Source organism: Salminus brasiliensis, chromosome 16, assembly GCF_030463535.1.
Source record: "Salminus brasiliensis chromosome 16, fSalBra1.hap2, whole genome shotgun sequence".
NCBI classification, from domain to species: Eukaryota; Metazoa; Chordata; class Actinopteri; order Characiformes; family Bryconidae; genus Salminus; species Salminus brasiliensis.
The window spans coordinates 29597493-29617100 of record NC_132893.1 but is presented as its reverse complement, the minus strand read 5'-3'; the positions used below and the strand labels follow the sequence as shown (position 1 = coordinate 29617100).

The window sequence follows — 19608 nt, the reverse complement described above, 5'->3', positions numbered from 1 at the left end:
ACCACAGCCTGCGGCCTGGAATCCAAACGTCAACGAGCGACAGACGAGCCTGAACAACCAATAGGAATTGCGGGTCCTTTTGCCTAATTAATATTCGCAACGATTGACGTCAAACGCGAACCAATGCGTTCGAAGCAGAGGCGCGTAGGCTGCTCTTTTCGCCAATAGCGAGACGAGGGCGGGACTAAGGGCGGGACCGTATCGCGTTGCTTGCGTTAATGTTCGGTTGTCCTTATGAGAGAGGCCACCGTCGTCTGCTGCTGTAATTTGGCTACAGAGGGAAAGAAAATACAGTTTAAAATCGATTTTCCGACTCTCGAGAAGCGAGATAACCACCAGGTTTTGCTGAGGAGGGTATAAACACATTTTTGGCGTGTGCATAAAGCCGGCGGCTCATTGTGAAGGTGAGTTTTCCCCCTTTAAAAATAGCCGAAAATATGAGCTGCTCCGCGAACACGTCTCTAACCTGTTTATTTTTCTGTCAAACAAAGTGGCGAAGCCTCCGAGCTTAACTTAGCGGTTTTCTGAGCTCCGGCATCGCCACGAAAACACACGCACACACCTCCTCCTTGCTCAAACCACCGCAGCTCCATTAGTTATCTTTAATTACAGCTATCAGACCCTTAAACGTTGTTGTGTTTTTAATCGTGGCCGGTTCCAGCTGCATTCACCGTCCGGGTTTGTTCTCGTTTGTAGCCGCTAGCATCAGCCTCTCGCTCCGGGACTCGCTCGGTCGGACGGGGCTTTCATGCAGCCATAAAACACCTCCTTTTTCACCAGTCCATCTGCTAGAGGTAAGTGTTGGACATAGGAATCTTTTATATATATTTTAAACATGTGTGTATAACTCCTTATTGCAAAGAGCTAGCTTCTGCTAGGCCCTGGCCTATTTTCTCAGTGGATGGGTACCTTTTTTTCTTGCCGGCAACGTGTGGACCGGTTTATCGGTTCTGTTTAGAGTAGGATGTTTATTTGATCGTTTCTGTGCTTTAAGGTAAGATATTACAGCTGAAAAGGGTGAAGTTATCTCTGTTTAACTGCTACTGATCACTGCAAAACTTCGTATTACAAGTTTTCTGAAAGTTTGTTTAACCACGTGAAAAAGTGTCTAATTAAATGTGTGATCTCTGCATATACTTGAAGAACAGAAATCTGAAGAGTGGATGAAGTCAGGTTCAATACCATTCTTTTTTTATTTAGTTGACATTATAATCAATGTTTTTTTTTATTTTTTTTTATATATATATATAAAGGGAATTTTGCATCTTTTTGTATCGCTCCATAAATGAGAGTACTGTCAAAGAACCCCAAAAAATGTAGGCATAAAATTATTATTATTATTATTATTATTATATTATTATTATTATATATTGATTTGACTAATCAACTCTCGAAAACCTTCAGATTACACACATTAATTAAGCAGGAGACTTTGATGTATGTAAGTGCTACTGAAGAGGCGATTTCTGGCTCAGTGTGAAGGGGGTAGTTTGAGAAAACTGCCTTTAAAGATACGTAATTTCTAATATTTTTGTTTAAACTATTGGTTAATATAACGGGAATAATCATATTTAATAACGTTGTGCAAAAGACAGAGCTACAATGATACCTGTCACGAGAAGATGCAGACATGGTCTCAGTACTAATACTAATGTTTTGTGAATTTGAGATATCTTCAGACGCAAAGAAACAATAATATAAACAATATTAATATAATATTAATATAAATATGTATTTTGGACCTTTTCTGACCGTAGTCTGCAAGAAGATATGTCAGACCAGAACCTCTATTGTCCAGTGGAGGTTATAACTGTGGTTTTGCCTGCCGTGTCTCGCTGTAAGCACCTAACTGCTCTCTAATTGTGCTGTCACTCATATAACTGTATTAGTCCAGTCTCCAACATGCCTCAATTCGGCACAGTTGTGGTGTAGGTATCTACAAAAACCGTACAGTAAGAGAGATAAACTGTTGTAATTGAAAAGTTAGTCATTTAACCAGACTTCCTACACACTCTACTCACCACATCAGCTGCAGAAAGAGATTAATTAGCCGATAGGCTCTCCCAAAAACTCATCAGCTCCATGGACTTTAGTCTTGAAAGGTTTTTAATACTGCAATATGGCTCTGGCTCTCCTGATTTTCTCTCATGAAGTAAATCAGGTCCATTCAGGTAGAAGGTGTGGGCGATATGACAATGATGTATGTTAAATGTGGAAAGTAAAGAAGGAGGTATGCCCCATCTTAAAAAACTGAGAGTACAGTAATTCTTTAAAAATATCAACCACTGTACATGAGCTAGTCGTGACAGCTAGTATAAGGATTAATTATATATGCTATTGTCTCACTGCTCTTTAAGTACTGAGAAAATTTCTAATAATCAGAAAAGTATATTGTGACGGGGTGGGCCAAAATGGCCAGAAAAAGCAGGCTGTGTATCACGATAACATTTATAAAATGTAAAATTTATCACTATGACACTATTATTAATATTTCTCCCCTCTATTGTGCAATCCCACAATTGTCACAATGCTAAAATATTGTATTTCCCAGCCTTAATATCAAGCTTCTTAAAAAATGGCCTCCGGTTCCCACTTGAAACCTTCTCCTCAATTAGACTCCTCAGTTTTGAACGTGGCTTTGTTAGGGAACCGGCGAGTTTGAATGCTAGTGCTTTGTTATTTTTGCTTATATCCACTAATTTTTCCATTTATTTTGTCTCCAGCAATGTTTTTGCTGGTCATTTGGAAGGCATTCTTTCTTCATTGTGGCTCGTTTCCTCTATGATAAATAAGCTTATGGCAGCAAGGCCCTCTTTGGGAATTGGCCATTTTGTAAAGCTAACGCAATAGCCCTGGATTCCTAATGTTTACTTCCACTTCCTCATGTTCACAATCGCCCTTTACCGGGCTGTGAGCTCGGAGGACGTCAGTGTCACAGCAGCCTTGCAACAAGAGAGTGAAGAAAGTCTCTACTAATGCCATGGCGCTCCTCTCCTCCTTGAGTGGAACCAATTTCTAAATGAAACCGGGAACGCAGTGAAATGAAAAGGCTTGCATGCATGTGTTCCCCTTCGCTTGAATCAAATATTGAGCTTTTGGCTTGCATTATCAGTAATCTGCTCTGTGGTCAGGTTTGTGCCCCCGAGAAACTGTGCCTCTCATTCTTTGCTGCTGTGCAGTTTCATTAGTTTCTAAGGCTGAACTTTTAGCCAACGTTTTTATTTAAATACACTGGGCCTCATTCACCAATAGCTTCCTAAGACTTTTCTTAAATTTGAAAGTGAGAAAAGGCCTAACAACAAGTATACGTCAGATTTATGATGAGTTCAAGCCGCAGGATTGTTGGCAGCTGTTCTCTTATAATGATGGATTCCATTGTCCTCGTAAATTGACCAAACCAAAATAAGAAAGCATTGGTGAATGTCAGAAGCTTTATGAAATCTTCAAGGGCAAATTTCTTCTTAAAAACGGTTGGTGAATAAGGCCTGTTTGTCATAAGGCTGTATATGGCTCTTCTACAGAAGCCCTGCTTAAAGCAAAACCTTGTCATTTGCTCTTGTCTGAGGAATATCGATATCCTAGTTCATTTTGTTTACCAGGATGTAATAGTATGTGAAAGTTGCCTTGGATTACACTACTAACCCTCTTTATTTGCCTGAATGCTATTCACAATGCATGAAGCTGTACTAGCTTTCTCCATGGCATCTCTCTCGGAGGGGTGTACCGCGGGGTGTGGGAACAGTCTGGAGGTTCTTCTCTAATCCCTTTTGAGCCTGTGTTTTGCACGGTCTGTCATCAGACTTTTTGATTTCTGTTTTTCTTCACTCAGGTAACCCCTCGCCCCCCTCCCTTCCCTGTTCCATCTCCTAAGCGCCTCTTCCCGCCCCCTCTACCCCTCCCCCTCCAACTAACGCTCCCTCAGAACCCTAGCCCAGTGGCCCTCTTCCTAAAGCCCGGTTAGGAAAGCGGGTTTTTCGCCCTGTTTTCCAAGCCTCCCTCTGCGTCTTGCAACCTACCTGCCCAGGAGGGGGCTGACTGACTGCTCGCCCGAAACCCCGGCGATGTCGTCCATCCTGCCGTTCACCCCTCCGGTGGTGAAGCGCCTGCTGGGCTGGAAAAAGTCAGCCAGCGGCTCGGGCGGAGCGGGCGGGGGCGGAGAGCAGAACGGCCAAGAGGAGAAATGGTGCGAGAAGGCCGTGAAGAGCTTGGTGAAGAAGCTCAAGAAGACGGGCCAGCTGGACGAGCTGGAGAAGGCCATCACCACACAGCACTGCAACACCAAGTGTGTGACCATCCCCAGGTATGCCAGTGCCGACAATAAACGCCATCTTCACATAAACGCACACATGCAAAAACGCACCTTTTCATGCCTTCACACACCTTTTCAAGCCTTGCTTTCTTACCCCCCTGCTATCATGCAGTTTATGTTTACTCATAGCTCAAAATCATTCTACCAGTGTGCTTTGAAAGGACCGTTTCGGCTTTTGAATTGGACATGTATTCAACCCGATTTGTAGCAAACTGGCATGTTCCTGCCTTACTGCTTAATTGAATGGTGAGGGTGCACCTACCTCATTAGCATTGCTTTATTTTATTTCTTTGAATTGTCTGTGCCACCCATCCACGCTGTGTTCAGTTCGAGTCTGTCAGTTTGACTTTGCCTGTTTATTCTTGTATCTTTCTCATTTCACCTCATCTGCACTCAAATGCCTAGTCACTGTGTTGAACGCTAACAGCCTTCCTGCGTTTGCATTGATTGATATTAACCTATCTAGAATGTGGGAAGGCTGTGTAGTCTTAGAGCTTTTAGACTCAACAAATAGAAACCTTGTGGAAATAAAACAGCGCTTTATCATCAAAAAAAAAAAAAGGGGGGGGGGGGGCATCTTCACTTTTTGGCATATTGCTCCTTTTTGGCTTTACTAACATTCACACATCATGCATAATTCAGAAATTAGAAATTTGTGCCCCTTGCAACCTATGGTCATTTATATTCCTTTGTTTCCTAGTTAAAACAGTAAGTCAGCATGGATTTTGTCTGTGAAAAGTTCTTCATTAAGAAACACTTTATCCTCAGCTTATAAAAATGTAATCAGCTTTAAAGGACCCATATTCCAGATACTTTATTTACAAATAAGAGTTAAATGATGTATATAAGCAGTGTTGGTTTTAAAATGTACCATTCTGTCTCCACCCTATATGGAAACCATGCAAATTTTGATTGTTTTTTTGTTTTTGCAATGTCGTGATAATGAAAATTTAACTTTGTATCCATGTCCATTTTGCAGCAGTTTAGCCTCACCCATTTACATTCAGTTATACTGAGCGTTTCAGCCCAAACTGCTTTTTGAATGACGCACAACACAGGGTGGTCAGTCAGAACAGATGTTATCTACATTTATATCAATCTTAAAGGCACAATACTAAAACTGTCTGTTTTAAGTTTAAGGGTTAAAGAGAGGTTGGGAACAAATTAAGTGGGCATCAGGAGAAAAAGTAAACTACAATAACATGTGGAATATGGGCCCTTAAAAAAAAGGAAGATATTCTTATCAGTCGTGCAAATTATGAAGCTTTAAGACAGGTTAATCTTAAAGGCATACGATCTCGGGTTAACAAGTATCGCCACCTTTTTTTATTTATTTATTTTTTTTAAGGAAGCCTTTAGTCAGCCTAAACAGCATAGATGTCCCACGTCTGCTGCTTTGGGTGCTTTAAACTCTGTGAACCTCTTTCTTCCCTTGAGAGTCTTTCCAGAGAGAGTTCACAGGGTGGGAAAGTTTGCTATCGGAGTTTTTTTTCTGCTCTAATCAGTCCACTAACCTTGGAGATTGGTGGGAATGGCTGAAGACATCATTGTCTATGCTGATTCTCATGTTTTGTAATAACTATCTCAAATGCCTCCTAAAACTGACTGCATTTTTAGCTTTTTGCCAACCCCATCAGTTTTACATGTACATAGAGTCCTAGTCAATCGAGATCTGAAAATAAGCATTTGTCTTGTATTAAATAGTTTTTGTTTTTTTTTACTGTTAAAATTATAGTTTAATTATGATCTATTGTTGGTTAAGAACAAATAAATGGAAGTTACAGTTTTAATCAAGTTAGTTTTAGTAAAATTTCATTAGTCAGTAAGAAACAGAATTAACTGCTCCAACAAGACACAAATGAAAATAACTCCCCCTTTCTGGAATTCCTATTGGGTATTCCATAATCAATACACCCACTGTTGTTGTTGGCACATAGTTAACCAGGGTGCTTTACTTTTTAGGGTTTTAAAATGAGCACTCCAGCCTGATCAGCTCAATTATTGGAATTAAGATACTGGAAGATGCTTATTTTGTCTTCAGGGATGTTTAAGTTGATATAATTGGAAAATTTAGGCTGTCTCGATTTTTGAGAATCGAATTCCCCTGCGGTGTCTACTTGTTGTTTGACGCTGTGGGCCGTTGGTGTGGCTTTGCTCGCACGTATGTTGCTAAATGCTGGAGTTGAATCCCAGTCTTGTGCGCTTATTCATTGTTTTTGTTTGCCTTTTTTCAAGGGAAAACAAGCCCTTATCTGTGCTAATGTGACTTCCGGTTGAAGCTCCTGGCAGCCCTTGCTATCTGCCCAGGTCTTTTGAGAAGAAGCACTGATAGTATATCTGCAGACATGCCTTCAGCGAGTGCTGGGATGCAGAGCTCGCTTTTCTTCTCCGAGCTGTTCGAGCGAGAGCGATGGGGTTGCATTTCTAAAGCTTATTGATTGTAACATTATCACTCTGTTGTCTGGCTGCCTCTGTGTGGTGGTATTAAGGCCCCGTTTTCATCCACTTCGATAAATCCGCTGAGAAAGGAGACTGTACATGCACGTATAATTCCATCAATTACTGATGAAGGAGGGCATAATGGCCTTCAGGTCAGTATTTACATAGAGCAGATGACATTATCTTCTAAGCAGACAGGATATCGCATCAGTCCGTTGGGTGGGGGAGGTCTGAGCAATGACAAAAAGCAGAATACAGAGACAGGTTTAAGGAAACTGATTTTGTCGTGTAACCTTCTATCTGACTGAAGCCTTTTAAGTATGGAAACTTAAATGATTCATTATTTTTAGGTCAAGATAATTGTAGGCTGGTTGCTTTTAGGAATATTTTTAGATGTAGTTGTTGTAGCTTTGCATATTAGCATTCAACATCTATCTTTCAGCCCCCAAACACTTATTTATTTAACAAGGAACAAAGGGCAGTGAACACTGGAGACCCTCACTGAAATGCTAGGCCTGCACCTAACTGTTACAGGATTATGAAAATGACAACTTGGCATACGTTCAGAGGACAATAACTGAGAAGGAGACCTATCAGCAACATTGCTCGTTTTCAGCCATCATAGCCCAAGATTATAGGCTAAGGACATATGTTTCTCTCTGATGCAGTGGGACGCCCCTCTATTTTAATCTCATTTGGGATCAGTTTTAAGACTTGGCACAGTTAGTTTCTTGGAGAAGTTTTTTACTTGAGATAATATACAGTCTTGTGTAGATAAGTTATCCTATCCCGAGAGAAGGTATGGATTTAGAAGACAACTTCTTTAGGTTTTGTCCAGACTGTGATAAGCATGTAGAGATGGGTTTTGGAGTGGCTTTGGTCTCTTGAGACAATGGACTGCTAGCAGATGGGCTCTCAGTGGTGGAGAGGGCTTGGGGTCTCTTGCACTCCAGGGAACTGGGGTTAATACCCCCAGAAAGTGTGTCACCAGTCTGCAAATCAGATGCTCACTGACACCGGTGCTGTTGAAGCAGGCTTAAGTGCTGAATTCAACTTTTAAGTATGTAGTACTGTTGCTGTTTTGCTTAGAATTAGACTTGGTAGAGCATTTAAATTGACCATTTTGCTGTAGAACGAAAAATTCTGTTTATTAGGAGTGAAAAGGATGCATTACTGCATATGTTTATGCATTATGTGCATTTGTCTTCCTTCCAGATGTGGGTTAGTTTGTGTCCGGAGTAGAAAAGATGGCTATCTTTTTAAGTCACTGTAGTGTGAAATTAATGGCTATTATCAGGATGGTCATCGTTTAAAAATTGAGAATAATAGAATGAGCACGGTTGATTTAACATGTATTCAGATCCGATTCATGCTTTGGCAGCTGGTCTTTAGGTTTAGAACTTGTGCATTTGAGGGTTTTGTATTCTGCTGAGCAACGCCGTATATATGTGAGGAGAAACTAGGTTTAGGTTGAGAAACTTTGCAACTGCTCTTATGTTGAAACTAAGCCCCCTTCCCCTAACACTACTTGTTTCACTTAATGTAAACGTGGATAGTTTCACTTCTTTACTGGCCTTTATTTTTGTTTTTGCCATTTGCCCCATTTTACCATCACCATGCAAACTCTAGCACTGCTGTAAAACACAGTAAACGTTGTAAGCACACAAACGGACATCTCTCGTACATCTGACATTTTTTTGAGTGCTGTGAATAAAAAAAGTTTTTGCATGTTGTTAACCGTGAATTTGGCTATTACCTGCTACTACAGCCTTAATGATACATTCTTTGCTTAGGATTTTACTAGAATTACTGGTTGCTAGGCACAAAAAAATAACCTAGATGTTAATGAAACCTTCCTAAAGGCTCATTTATACTCCCTTTACATACGGAAATGAACATGCCATTTCAAACGATGTAACAATCACTTCTCAAATACAGTGCGTCCTTTACGTTGGCATGAATGTTAAGCAATACGTCCAACAAACATGGAGGAGGTTGTGATAATGTACTTACTGCAAAAAAGACAAAAGAAAGGTGTAAATGTCTGTAAACTGTTTATAAAAAAAAATGCTTTCAGAGAATATGCTCAAATAAGGACCAAATGAACGCAGAATACAGACCGGAGGCTTCGTCCGTATCCGTATTTAACAGCGAGTATAAATGAGCCATGACAGGTTAACATATCCCCTTTGATTAATTCCTTCCAGACAGGTTTCCAGGGTAAAAAGCACCACTGGTTGTAATTGTACTCCCAATATAAGAGGTATTACATTTAAGAAATAATAATGAAAGAAAAACGGAAATGCGTCCATTGAGGCACAACATGGGTCTTACGTTAATAGCAGAAGTAGTAATGTGCAACAACTATTAGACAATACTGAAGGGTAATGTTTGAATTGTTTTGACTCTTGCCGGTGATCGTAAAACACTACTACATGATCAGTAAAAACACCAGAAAGAGTTAATTAGCTGGTTTTACAATTTTTCAATTATGGCTTTGCATAACCACTAGCAAGCTACTTAGCTATGCTACCCTTTATTAACTTGTAGGCTATCAAATGTTTAATTCTCCTAGAAAATAAGTTCTAACTAATTGTCCTTAAAGGCCCCAGTGTGACTTTTCCCTTGTACTGCATAGTCTATGGAAATGAAACTTGCAGAAACACATGCGCTGTTGCTGCCTACCGCATGCAGTTTCTTGCATTCTCAGAAAAGCAGTATCAGATACATAATCATTTGGAAAATTGGTTTAAGTTAAAATTCTAATTCTTCTAATCTCCCATTTTTAAATTTTCCATTTCACATTGGTTCAAAAGTTGTTCAGGGCTTTATGTGTGTGTCTAACTGACTGATAATATTTGAATGAAATGTGGTATTTCCTATAAATAGATCATATTGTTTTCAACTCATTTATGTCCTGTGTTGCATGTTTAAATGTTGAAAACTGTCTAATTCACCCCACCATGAAGATTTATTCACCAGTCTATTAACGTTTCCTCAACTTACTTTATTGCCATTATAACACAACGGCTGTACTATAATACACTGCAATTATAAAAGTACATTCGTCAGTTTGTCCTGTTTTTTTCCTCATCTCACTGTTGTATGTGGTTTGTCCATTTGCGTGGCTTCTTTTATTTGAGGTGGACTGCATTGCTACCTCCAGACACAGAGCGCAGAACATCTCCAATAAAAGAAATAACACTCTTTATATCCCACCGTGGTACATCATCTTGGTATTTTTGAATGAATCATGCCCCATGTTTATCATTTTTTGTTTGTTTGTGTTTTTGTTTGTTTTGTTTTTGTTTTGTTTGTTTTTTCTTTTTACTTTTCTGTGCACAGCAATTGCTCTGAAATTTGGGGACTGAGTACACCAAATACGATAGAACAGTGGGATACCTCAGGCCTATACAGCTACCATGACCAAACCAGGTGACTATCCTCTCCTGTCATTGTGCTGCACTCACCCGTGCCGTGGGATCCTGTCCACGCGGGCTCGGAGAGAGAGCGCAGAGGCCTTCCTGTTCTCCTTCTCCAGGGGCTGTGTGTTTCACTTTAACTTTTCAGGCCATTCTAAATTATTTTAATCTAAATGAAGAATTAATATTTTTGGAAATGCTACATTAGAATTAGAAGAATTAATATTTGTTCAGTTTAATGCTCAGCACATGTTTTCTCATGTTTCATACAATCACATCCTCTTGAGGGACAAGCTTGAAAAAAGAATAGTTATCTTTTAATCGTAATGTTACCATTAAAGTTAAAAATAAATATGGCGTCTGTTTTGGTGTGTTACTTCATGCCAGATCGATTTTAAGTCTAAACCAGCTTTCTTCCCTCTCTCCATCCATGTTCTCCTTCCTCTGACCATTTGGCACGTTCCCTCTCCTCCTACGTTCTCTATATCTCTCTCTATTTTTCTCTCTCTCTTTCTCTCTCTTGCTTTCTCTTTCTCGCTGTGTTTTTCTTTCTCTTTCTCTCTCTCTCCCTGTCCTCTCCTGTGTGTGCTCGGGTTAGATCCCTGGATGGCCGTCTGCAGGTGTCTCACCGTAAGGGGCTGCCTCATGTCATCTACTGTCGTCTGTGGCGATGGCCGGACTTGCACAGCCACCACGAGCTGCGCGCCATCGACACCTGCGAGTATGCCTTCAACCTCAAGAAGGACGAGGTGTGCGTCAACCCCTACCACTACCAGCGGGTGGAGACACCAGGTGCAGACAAATATGCTTTAATATATTAACTTGGTCCTTAAAGCAGCTATTAGGATTCAGAGTTCAAAGCAAAGTGTTACTCTAGTCAGGTTCCTGAATATCAAAAGATTTGCACTGGCCATCAAAAGTCTGGGGATAAAAGTTTGCTTTAATTTAACGTATTAAAGACTGAGGGGTAAACTGGCACATGTACTTTTTTTGTTTGTTTTTATATACGTATTTCTAGCTTGGGAATAGCACCCTTTATCTCATTTTTGTGATGTTGGCAGCCTCAAGCCTTTTCATTGGTGGTAGTGTGAACATGGGCCATAGTATTTATAAGACAGTTATAATCATTTTATGTACTGTTCAAAAAGATTAACTACAAGCATGTTCTATGGTTTTATATGTAGTGTAGAAAAAGGAAAAATAGAAATTGTAAATCTGGAAGAAGTTCTGTTTGGTGAAGTAGTTTTGTGATTTGTAGCCATTCATGTGAGCTTTTCGAGACGTTAAACATTTGGGTGCCTGCTTCCCATCGCCACCACTGTGATCAGTCAGACTCTTTTTAGAAAGTGGCATTTTGTACCAATCCACTCTGAATGACATTCGCATAACAGAAAGTGGCCCAAATTATTTATTTATTTATTTATTTTAAGGCTGTTCAAGCTATCGTTTTCGTGTGACCCAGATCCAACATTTGTCTGAACGGTTTACTCTCAAACTTTTGTTTTAAAGCTTTTAATTTTCCTTTGACACTGTGGCAGCGCCCTCCTGTGGCCATGTTTGGACATTTCTTTAGAAATTGCTTCAGTCATGGAGTGGTTGCGATATCTGCCTTCTAATTTAGTTTCAATTGAGACATCAGACACCTATTTGAGTTCTGTTATCTCACTGCTGTCGTCCATTTTCCCTTCATAGTGAATGTCGAGCTGGATTGATGCAAAAGTTGCATTGCAGATATGTATCCCATTTCAAAACCCATATGTGAAAGTGGCCCAAATTAGGATCGATTGTGTTTTACCTTTCACACTGCAACAAGGATAACACATCTGCGTCACATATTACAAAAAAGATTGGATTTGGGCCACTTTTACCAGCTGTGTGAACGTGCTTGCATCTTAACTATTAATCTATTGAATTATTGAAGCATAAATTCATAATTTTCTTTTAACAAGAGGGTAATATGAATTTATTTTTGTAAGTTAGTTTTAAATGAAAAAAAGTTAGTAGTTTTTTCTGACTCTTTACTAACATTTGGTTTTGAATGGTTGCTCTTGTAGTCCTTCCTCCTGTCCTAGTGCCAAGACACACAGAGATTCTGACTGAACTGCCTCCTCTGGATGATTACACCCATAACATACCTGAAAACACCAACTTCCCCGCTGGGATTGAACCCCCAAACAACTATATACCAGGTGAATACAGAAACCCAGCATGCATGAAAACATTTGTTTTCACTGTCCTTGTGTTTACATATATCTCTCTTATAATCCTCTAGAAATGATCATCGAATTGCAGCATGACTTCTTGTCCTTCATATAAGTGTGTGTGGGTGCGCACAAATCTTAAGCATGTGTATCCTCTCCATCCACAGAGACTCCTCCGCCTGGCTACATCAGTGAGGATGGAGAGACGAGTGACCAGCAGTTGAATCAAAGTATGGACACAGGTACATTCCCACGGTGGCCAACACTGCATGGGAATGGCAGTGTGTGTATGTGTTCTAGCCAGTAAAGCACTCCATGCTCTTACTGCAGTAGTCCTCCCCAGCCTTCTGCAAGGCTCAGATATTTAATAATTTATACTTCAACGTTTAAAAATAAACAATTGTCCATTAAAGTCAATTAAGATTGAAAGTAGAAAAGACGACTGTGCTTATTTTTATCCCTGCGGTTCTTTGGTGTGTAGACGTGCAGTTTGTCTTGGAATGTGTTGCGGTGTTAAAAATACATTTTCTGTTTTCTCGGCCAGGCTCTCCTGCAGAACTGTCGCCGAGCACGCTCTCGCCCGTCAATCATGGCATGGGTAAGGGCAACCTGTTACATCATCTCCCAGCTTCCCTGAACCCACGCTGCTTTACCAACCCCTCCTTCTCTCGGTGCTGTGCTCAAATTTGGCATTCTTTATTGCAAAAACAAAAAACGCACATTAGTTTCGATGTTGAGCATTTATTTTTTAATAAATCTGACACAAAATGCATCGCTTATCTGTGCTCTAGACCTGCAGCCGGTGACCTATTCGGAGCCTGCCTTCTGGTGCTCCATAGCTTATTATGAACTGAATCAGCGGGTGGGAGAGACCTTCCATGCCTCACAACCCTCCCTCACTGTGGACGGTTTCACGGACCCCTCCAATTCGGAGCGCTTCTGCTTGGGCCTGCTGTCCAACGTCAACCGCAACGCCACCGTGGAGATGACCCGGAGACACATAGGTACACACTGGGACCTGTTGAACAGATTTGGATATTATTAGATGCTCATTTTAAAGCTGAAGGTTAAATGTCAGATAAGCAATAAAAATTAGACACTTTTTTTTTGTTTTAGGCCTGCACAATTGATCTTTTCAGTGTCGCCATCACAATATTGCCATGCGCAATATTCACGTTGCACGATGTTCCAGGTCCGATTATATCATGCGGTCATGCAACATCATGATGTAACTTTTTTGATGCTTATAAAAACAAAATTCAGCACGATTTTCTTTTTCCATGACCTATTGTGCTATATTTACATCAATTCCGGCACAAATGCTGAAATTAAAATGCATTAAAATTTGCTGCCCATCTGCTTGTTTCCATCAAACAGACTAGGGACAGACTCTGGGCTTGGTTGTGGGAGGGCACATTACCGCTGGTTTGCTTTCACACAGAACTATTCAATTCAAACTGTGGATCTATTGTGTGATTTCAGACCTCACTTTTACATGATCATCAAGTGGTAGGACTTTGGTTCATCCATTTATTACTTTTTATTTTTCTTGGATACAAATGCTCAAGCAACCTGCTACCTGCCAAGAAGATGTTCTTGTAGGAGAAGGTTTTTAGCCATGCAGGAAAAGTAAGGCAGTCTCATGAAATCATCAATACCAATGAACCAATCACGTGGTGGCAAGAGAGAGCAGATAGCCTCCACACGTGCAGCAGACTGCATCAACGTCCACTTAAAGTGAACCCCAGACCACTGATTTCAGGAGGACCAGAGAATGGTTCTCTGTTCACCCCCAGGTTCGAAAACAGCTTCCACACCTCAGCATGCGCTTTGGTCCAAGGAAAAAAATATGCTGGTGTGGAAAACCCTAAAAATGCGTTGAGTAATAATTTAATGATTTAAATGAGTTTATTCTGCTGTATTTTGATGTTATGTTCATAGTCTACATCGCAATGAAGCTTCATCGCTACAATTTTTTGTAATTTCTCACCAAAAACTTACCAGCTTTAGTCAGAGAAATATGTGATATTTAAAAATCTGAATGTCATGTTGAAAATAAAAATCATTTTCACAATGTTGCAACAAGCAGATTGTATAGTACTTCCAGTTTTACAAAACCAACATCAACAAATAGGTTCATGTTCTGACAGTGTTTGTGGTCCTGCTGATGATTTTTTTGTGCGCAGGCCGGGGAGTCAGGCTGTATTATATCGGCGGAGAAGTGTTTGCGGAGTGTCTGAGTGACAGTGCCATCTTTGTTCAAAGCCCCAACTGTAACCAGAGGTATGGCTGGCACCCAGCGACCGTCTGCAAAATCCCCCCAGGTGAGCACTGCGTTTTTGTTTTATTTACAGATAGTTATGTAATAAACATTAGTTAAATCCCAATCAAGATGTGTAAAAATAAAAGACTACAGTAAAATCATGGTATTAGCATGTTTTCAGTGTGAGACTTAACAGTTTGTCTAGCATGTCAAGTAGCCGGCTGTGATCTTTTGACTTTGCACTAATTGTGACTGTGTCCAACAGTAGTAAGTGCACTAACTGTGCAATAGCAGCGCTCTCAGATTCTGTGTTTTGCCAGTTCAACTTGTGACTATTTACCTGACCTGACAACTCTGGCATTGCAGATTTTGTAAAGTTATAAGTGATTGTTGGTTTATTTTTTTAGTTTTGCGTTTTAAAAATAGTGTGATGGCTAAGGATACACAGAAATGAAAATTTGATGGCCGGAACTGAACAAAGTGAAACCCACGGCTGAGTTTCCTCAGGTTTTTTATTTTTGCAACTTTTTTCACCGTTGCATTAATTAAATAGCTTAAATATATATATTTTGTACTTTTCAAATAAAAAAAAAAAAACAATTACAAAACACAATTTTAAAACTTTTCTGCTGATTTCAAGTGATGGTCGTTTTCTGACACTTTAAAATGCTTCCACACAGCCTTGTTTGCACATGTTTGCTGTGTTTACGAAGAGCGCCTTGCTCCACCCTGGTTGCAAGTTAAGCACGTCGTGAAAACACCATTGTTTGGTATACATTGTTCATTGTACATTGATGTTTTCACTTATTCAGTTGGACACCGAAAGTGTTTTTCTGGACAAATTATTTCGGTTGCTGAATATTTGGTGCATCCCTAATGATAACCTTGTAAAAGAAATGTTGTGGTATCGCAGTATTAAACAACCATTCAAGGTAGTTTAAATTAAAATAATGGATTATATAATGGATAATGGTTCAAATTATGAAATATGAACATCACAATCTCCACATTTCATTGTCAATTAATTGAATTAACACTTTCTTCAGTGTTTTATTTATAACATTTATAGAGCAACCTAAAGTATTCTATTTGTAGGCGTTTGTAAAAGGGTGGGATTGTAAAGCATTCTAATGGCGTCACTTTGAGGGAACCATATTCAATCCATGACCCTGGTCTGTCAACCAGTAGTTTAAAGAACTATGTAGAAGCTTGTTAACACACCTCTCAGAGAGACTGAGGCCAGATGCATGGTTGCATCAAGTCTGATTGTAGATTGTACACAGCCACTAACTTTTAGAATTGTAACACACCTTTCCTTGATCTGCTCAGCTTCTAATATTTCATCGGGCTTATCTCTATGCTGCTTCTTCCTAGGCTGCAACCTGAAGATCTTCAACAACCAGGAGTTCGCCGCCCTCTTGGCTCAATCGGTGAACCAGGGCTTCGAGGCCGTCTATCAACTGACCAGAATGTGTACCATTCGCATGAGCTTTGTCAAAGGCTGGGGAGCTGAGTACAGGTAGGGGAATGATCTACTACTGCTGGTAATTATTATAGTAAATGATTTGATGGTTTGTTTTGAAGTGATCTGATTTGACCAAGTCTAATTGTCTGTGTCAGACGGCAGACTGTGACGAGCACTCCGTGCTGGATTGAGCTGCACTTGAATGGCCCGCTACAGTGGCTGGACAAGGTTCTGACCCAAATGGGCTCTCCCACTGTCCGCTGCTCCAGTATGTCCTAATCACCATAACGACGGCCCTCCCTTCCCCGAAGATGACAAATTTTACAATCACAACAAATGACAACTAGAAGAACAACAGACTTGCTATAATCCCCCTCTGTCTTTCTCTCTCCATCTTCCCCTCTCTCTCTCTCATCTTCCTCTTCCTCTCTCGCCCCCCCCTCGCTCTCTCTGATGTTCTCACTGTTCGGAACTGAACATGGCACTTGCTGTCACATCAGCTTCATGCACCTTTAATTCTATCTTTATTTTTTCCTCCTAAATCCTCAATATTAAATGTATTAGTGGTAGAATTTGAAATGTATATTGATTTTTTTTTTTTTTTTTTTTTTTTTTTTTTTTAAATAAATGAAGACCAGGGAAGGTGTCTGTAATAGGGAAGTACCAGAAGGCAGTTGTTGACTTGGCACAAATGTTTCAAAGCATTCCCTCCCCTCGATGAAGTGACCACGATAACTTTTTGCCGTAATTATTATTATTTTGTTTTCCAATTGTTTGCTTAAATAGCTTACCTTACTTTTGCTGGCAAAAAGTCGTATTCCTTAAGCTTAATATCATTGCTGAGACTAATCAACAAGATCAAAGTTTTACTGCTTTTTCCCCTCCCTCCCAGACACCCCCCCCCCCCCCCCCCCCAACCTTCAATTCTTGAAAGTAAAGCCAAAAGACACCTTATTCATAAGTCACAATCGCTTCGCCCCAACCACTATTAAAGAATGTTGCCTTTGATTTGGAGTGTGCTGTTGTATGGCATGCTTCCTCTGAAATCTATCATGAACAGATAGGAATGTTTAACAAAAAGGAAACCAAGCAAACTTAGAAAAAAGAAATGGACCAATGTCTTTCCCCAGTCTCTGTAGAAGCCTGTATTCGCCCCTTCCTGCTGCCGTTTTGTTCACTAGGTGAAATGCTCAGTAGATCGCCGTGGAGTGCGTTTGGAGTCTGGTTTCCTTTTTCTTAGAAAACAGTTTCTTTAAGTATGAGCTAAAAAAAAAAAAAATACAAATAAAAATGACCACACAATCCAAATCTTTCAAAAAACTAAAAAAAATCCAACCTTTTAAGCTTTAAGTGTTAATAAAGTAGGTTATTCTTCACAATCACAAGATTTTTTTTCCTTTATCTTTCTTTTAGCTACTTTTTGTATTTTCATGTATTTTTATATATAAATATATTTAAAATCTTTAATGCTCTCTTCCTTTTTATTAGAATTGAATATTTTTTTAGATCATGCCCTCTTTTTAACGGAACATGGCTTCATAATGAAAATGTCCTACATCATACAAAAAAGTTAGAAATCTTTCACAAACAGTATCTTTATATTCTTCTCTGTTTCCAACTTGAGCTGTTGTCCGAACATCTTGCCCCTAATATTTACCTGCCTATTGTTGTTTGTTTTTTTTATTTGAAATGTTTATTTTTTCCCTGTTAAAGTCAATGGAAACACCCTTACAATGTGTGTGTAATGTTATATATATAATTACATTACACACACGCACCCCCCCCCCCCTTTTTTTTTTTTTTTTTTTTAACTTCAGTTTAATTTCCCTTTTCTTTTCAGTTTTTTTTTTTTGGCTTCTGGACAAATGACACCTTGCCTGCCCTGGATGCTTTTTCCACAACCTCCTGTTCTTCAATAGGGAAAACGGCTACCTAATCTCGGACGTTGCAGAAACATGGCAGTGTTCCATTTGCTTGCAATTGGGGGTAAAAAAACAAACAAAAAAAGACAATTTGCTTCTTACAAAGGAGAATTGTGCAACGTTAGTGTGTGCTTGTTGTACAACTTACTAATGACTGTGATCTAGCTGTCTGCCTTTCTTTACTTGTTGTGACAGTGGCAAGATGTTTGAAATATCCATTCCCCTTCTCCCACCTTCGTCTCTCTTTAGTTTCGTTGCTCTTAATCCACTTGCGATTGTACTTTAAGTGCAACTAGTATGGAGAAGACTTAAAAAAACAAAAAACAAAAAAAAAAGAAAGCGGTCATGGCCTGTTTGAAATCTAAAAGCGGAGGCCATAAAGACACTGGGAACATTCTGCTTGCCATTTTTGACTGGGTGTGGAAAGGATACCAAATAGAACTGTTAAGTGGCCCAGACATATATGCATATACAGTATGTGTATATATAATTTTATTTCACTTTTTATTTACTTTTTTTTTTTGGCAAAGCATTTTACAGTTGGTGAGCTTATTTTACCATTAGAGAGATGTATTGGTAGGACGTGAACGTTATCAGACGATAAGCTTTTCAGGCGTGTTGCATATGCAGACTTCATAAATACACTAATAAAAAGTTTTAATTCTCATGAACATGCTGTTGGACTTTTTCCTTTTTTTGGCAGATATAATCTCCTCTACCACCACCTTTATCCACTGCTGAAATGGATGATCTACAGTAATGTGATGAGTGTTTGCTTTCTGTCATGACATTACATCTTAGCCAACACCTAACTCTGCATACAAGGAAACCTGAGGGAACAAAAAGGCAACTACACTGTTGACAAAAGTATTGGGACACCTCGTTGAATTCTGGTATTTCATTCAGGCCCATTGCCATAAGTGTACATCAAGCACCTTTGGGTGGTTTTAAAGAGCTGAATTACAGTGGGGTATGTTGGTGACATTTCTTCCCTCCTAGATATTCCACCATCAACGGGGAGTGGTGTTAATGAAGTGGAAGTGTTTAGGAACCTCAGCAACTCAGACAAACCTTTGCATGCCACGGTGTGCAAAATGTTGTGCACCCTGCTGTTCTCTGCCCTGGTCAGACCGATCTCTTTGTTGATAAATGTGAAGAGCATTTAATAAAGCTCTGATATTTTTATTGATGGTGTTGGATTTCAGTGAGAATGTGGGTGTTCTGACTTACCTGCTCCAGAAGGGGGCGACAAAAGCTCAGTCTTGGGCTTCATTTCTCTCAGCTTCCCCTGATTTGGTCTGAACTGCAGCATAAGGCCTGGACTAGCCTGTGTGCTTGTGTGTAAAATCCAGGTTGGTGGTGTATGGATTTGAACAAATCCTTGGATTAACCCAATCAAATCAGTTTCATTGTCACAGCATACTTAACACTGGTGATGGGAGGAGTGTAAATATTGGGTGCCTAGCTCTTCACAACCCAGTAATAATGACCCAAGATACACATTTTCATAAACACTACAGTTAAGATATGACCAATCATACAAAGGGAACAGATTCATCATTTCTAAAATACTTTTTGGCATCATTT

General features: G+C 39.7%; 1 protein-coding gene across 3 annotated transcripts; it reads left to right on the top strand.

The window, feature by feature from the left end:
• Positions 1-243: 243 nt before the first annotated feature.
• smad2 (SMAD family member 2) lies at positions 244-18692 on the top strand. Of its 3 annotated transcripts, none has more exons than XM_072659595.1 (12): positions 244-404; positions 697-794; positions 3830-4300; positions 10094-10183; positions 10769-10962; positions 12225-12359; positions 12539-12601; positions 12916-12969; positions 13163-13375; positions 14558-14695; positions 16009-16153; positions 16255-18692. In XM_072659595.1, the coding sequence occupies exons 3-12, from the start codon at positions 4062-4064 to the stop codon at positions 16376-16378; spliced, it is 1395 nt and encodes a 464-aa protein (XP_072515696.1). In that variant the 5' UTR covers positions 244-404; positions 697-794; positions 3830-4061; the 3' UTR covers positions 16379-18692. The 3 variants fall into 3 exon arrangements, with proteins under 3 accessions (XP_072515696.1, XP_072515695.1, XP_072515697.1); XM_072659594.1 differs by having other exon boundaries at positions 12539-12613; XM_072659596.1 differs by lacking the exon at positions 10094-10183 and having other exon boundaries at positions 12539-12613.
• The last annotated feature ends 916 nt before the right edge of the window (positions 18693-19608 follow it).

What these genes read in the sequence shown, in the direction of transcription:
- smad2 (XM_072659594.1), top strand. Translation starts at nt 4,062, where the DNA reads ATGTCGTCCATCCTGCCGTTCACCCCTCCGGTGGTGAAGCGCCTGCTG. An exon ending in AAGTGTGTGACCATCCCCAG is followed by an intron (nt 4,301 to 10,093) that starts GTATGCCAGTGC and finishes TTCTGTGCACAG; the next exon opens with CAATTGCTCTGAAATTTGGG. An exon ending in GGCTGGGGAGCTGAGTACAG is followed by an intron (nt 16,154 to 16,254) that starts GTAGGGGAATGA and finishes TGTCTGTGTCAG; the next exon opens with ACGGCAGACTGTGACGAGCA.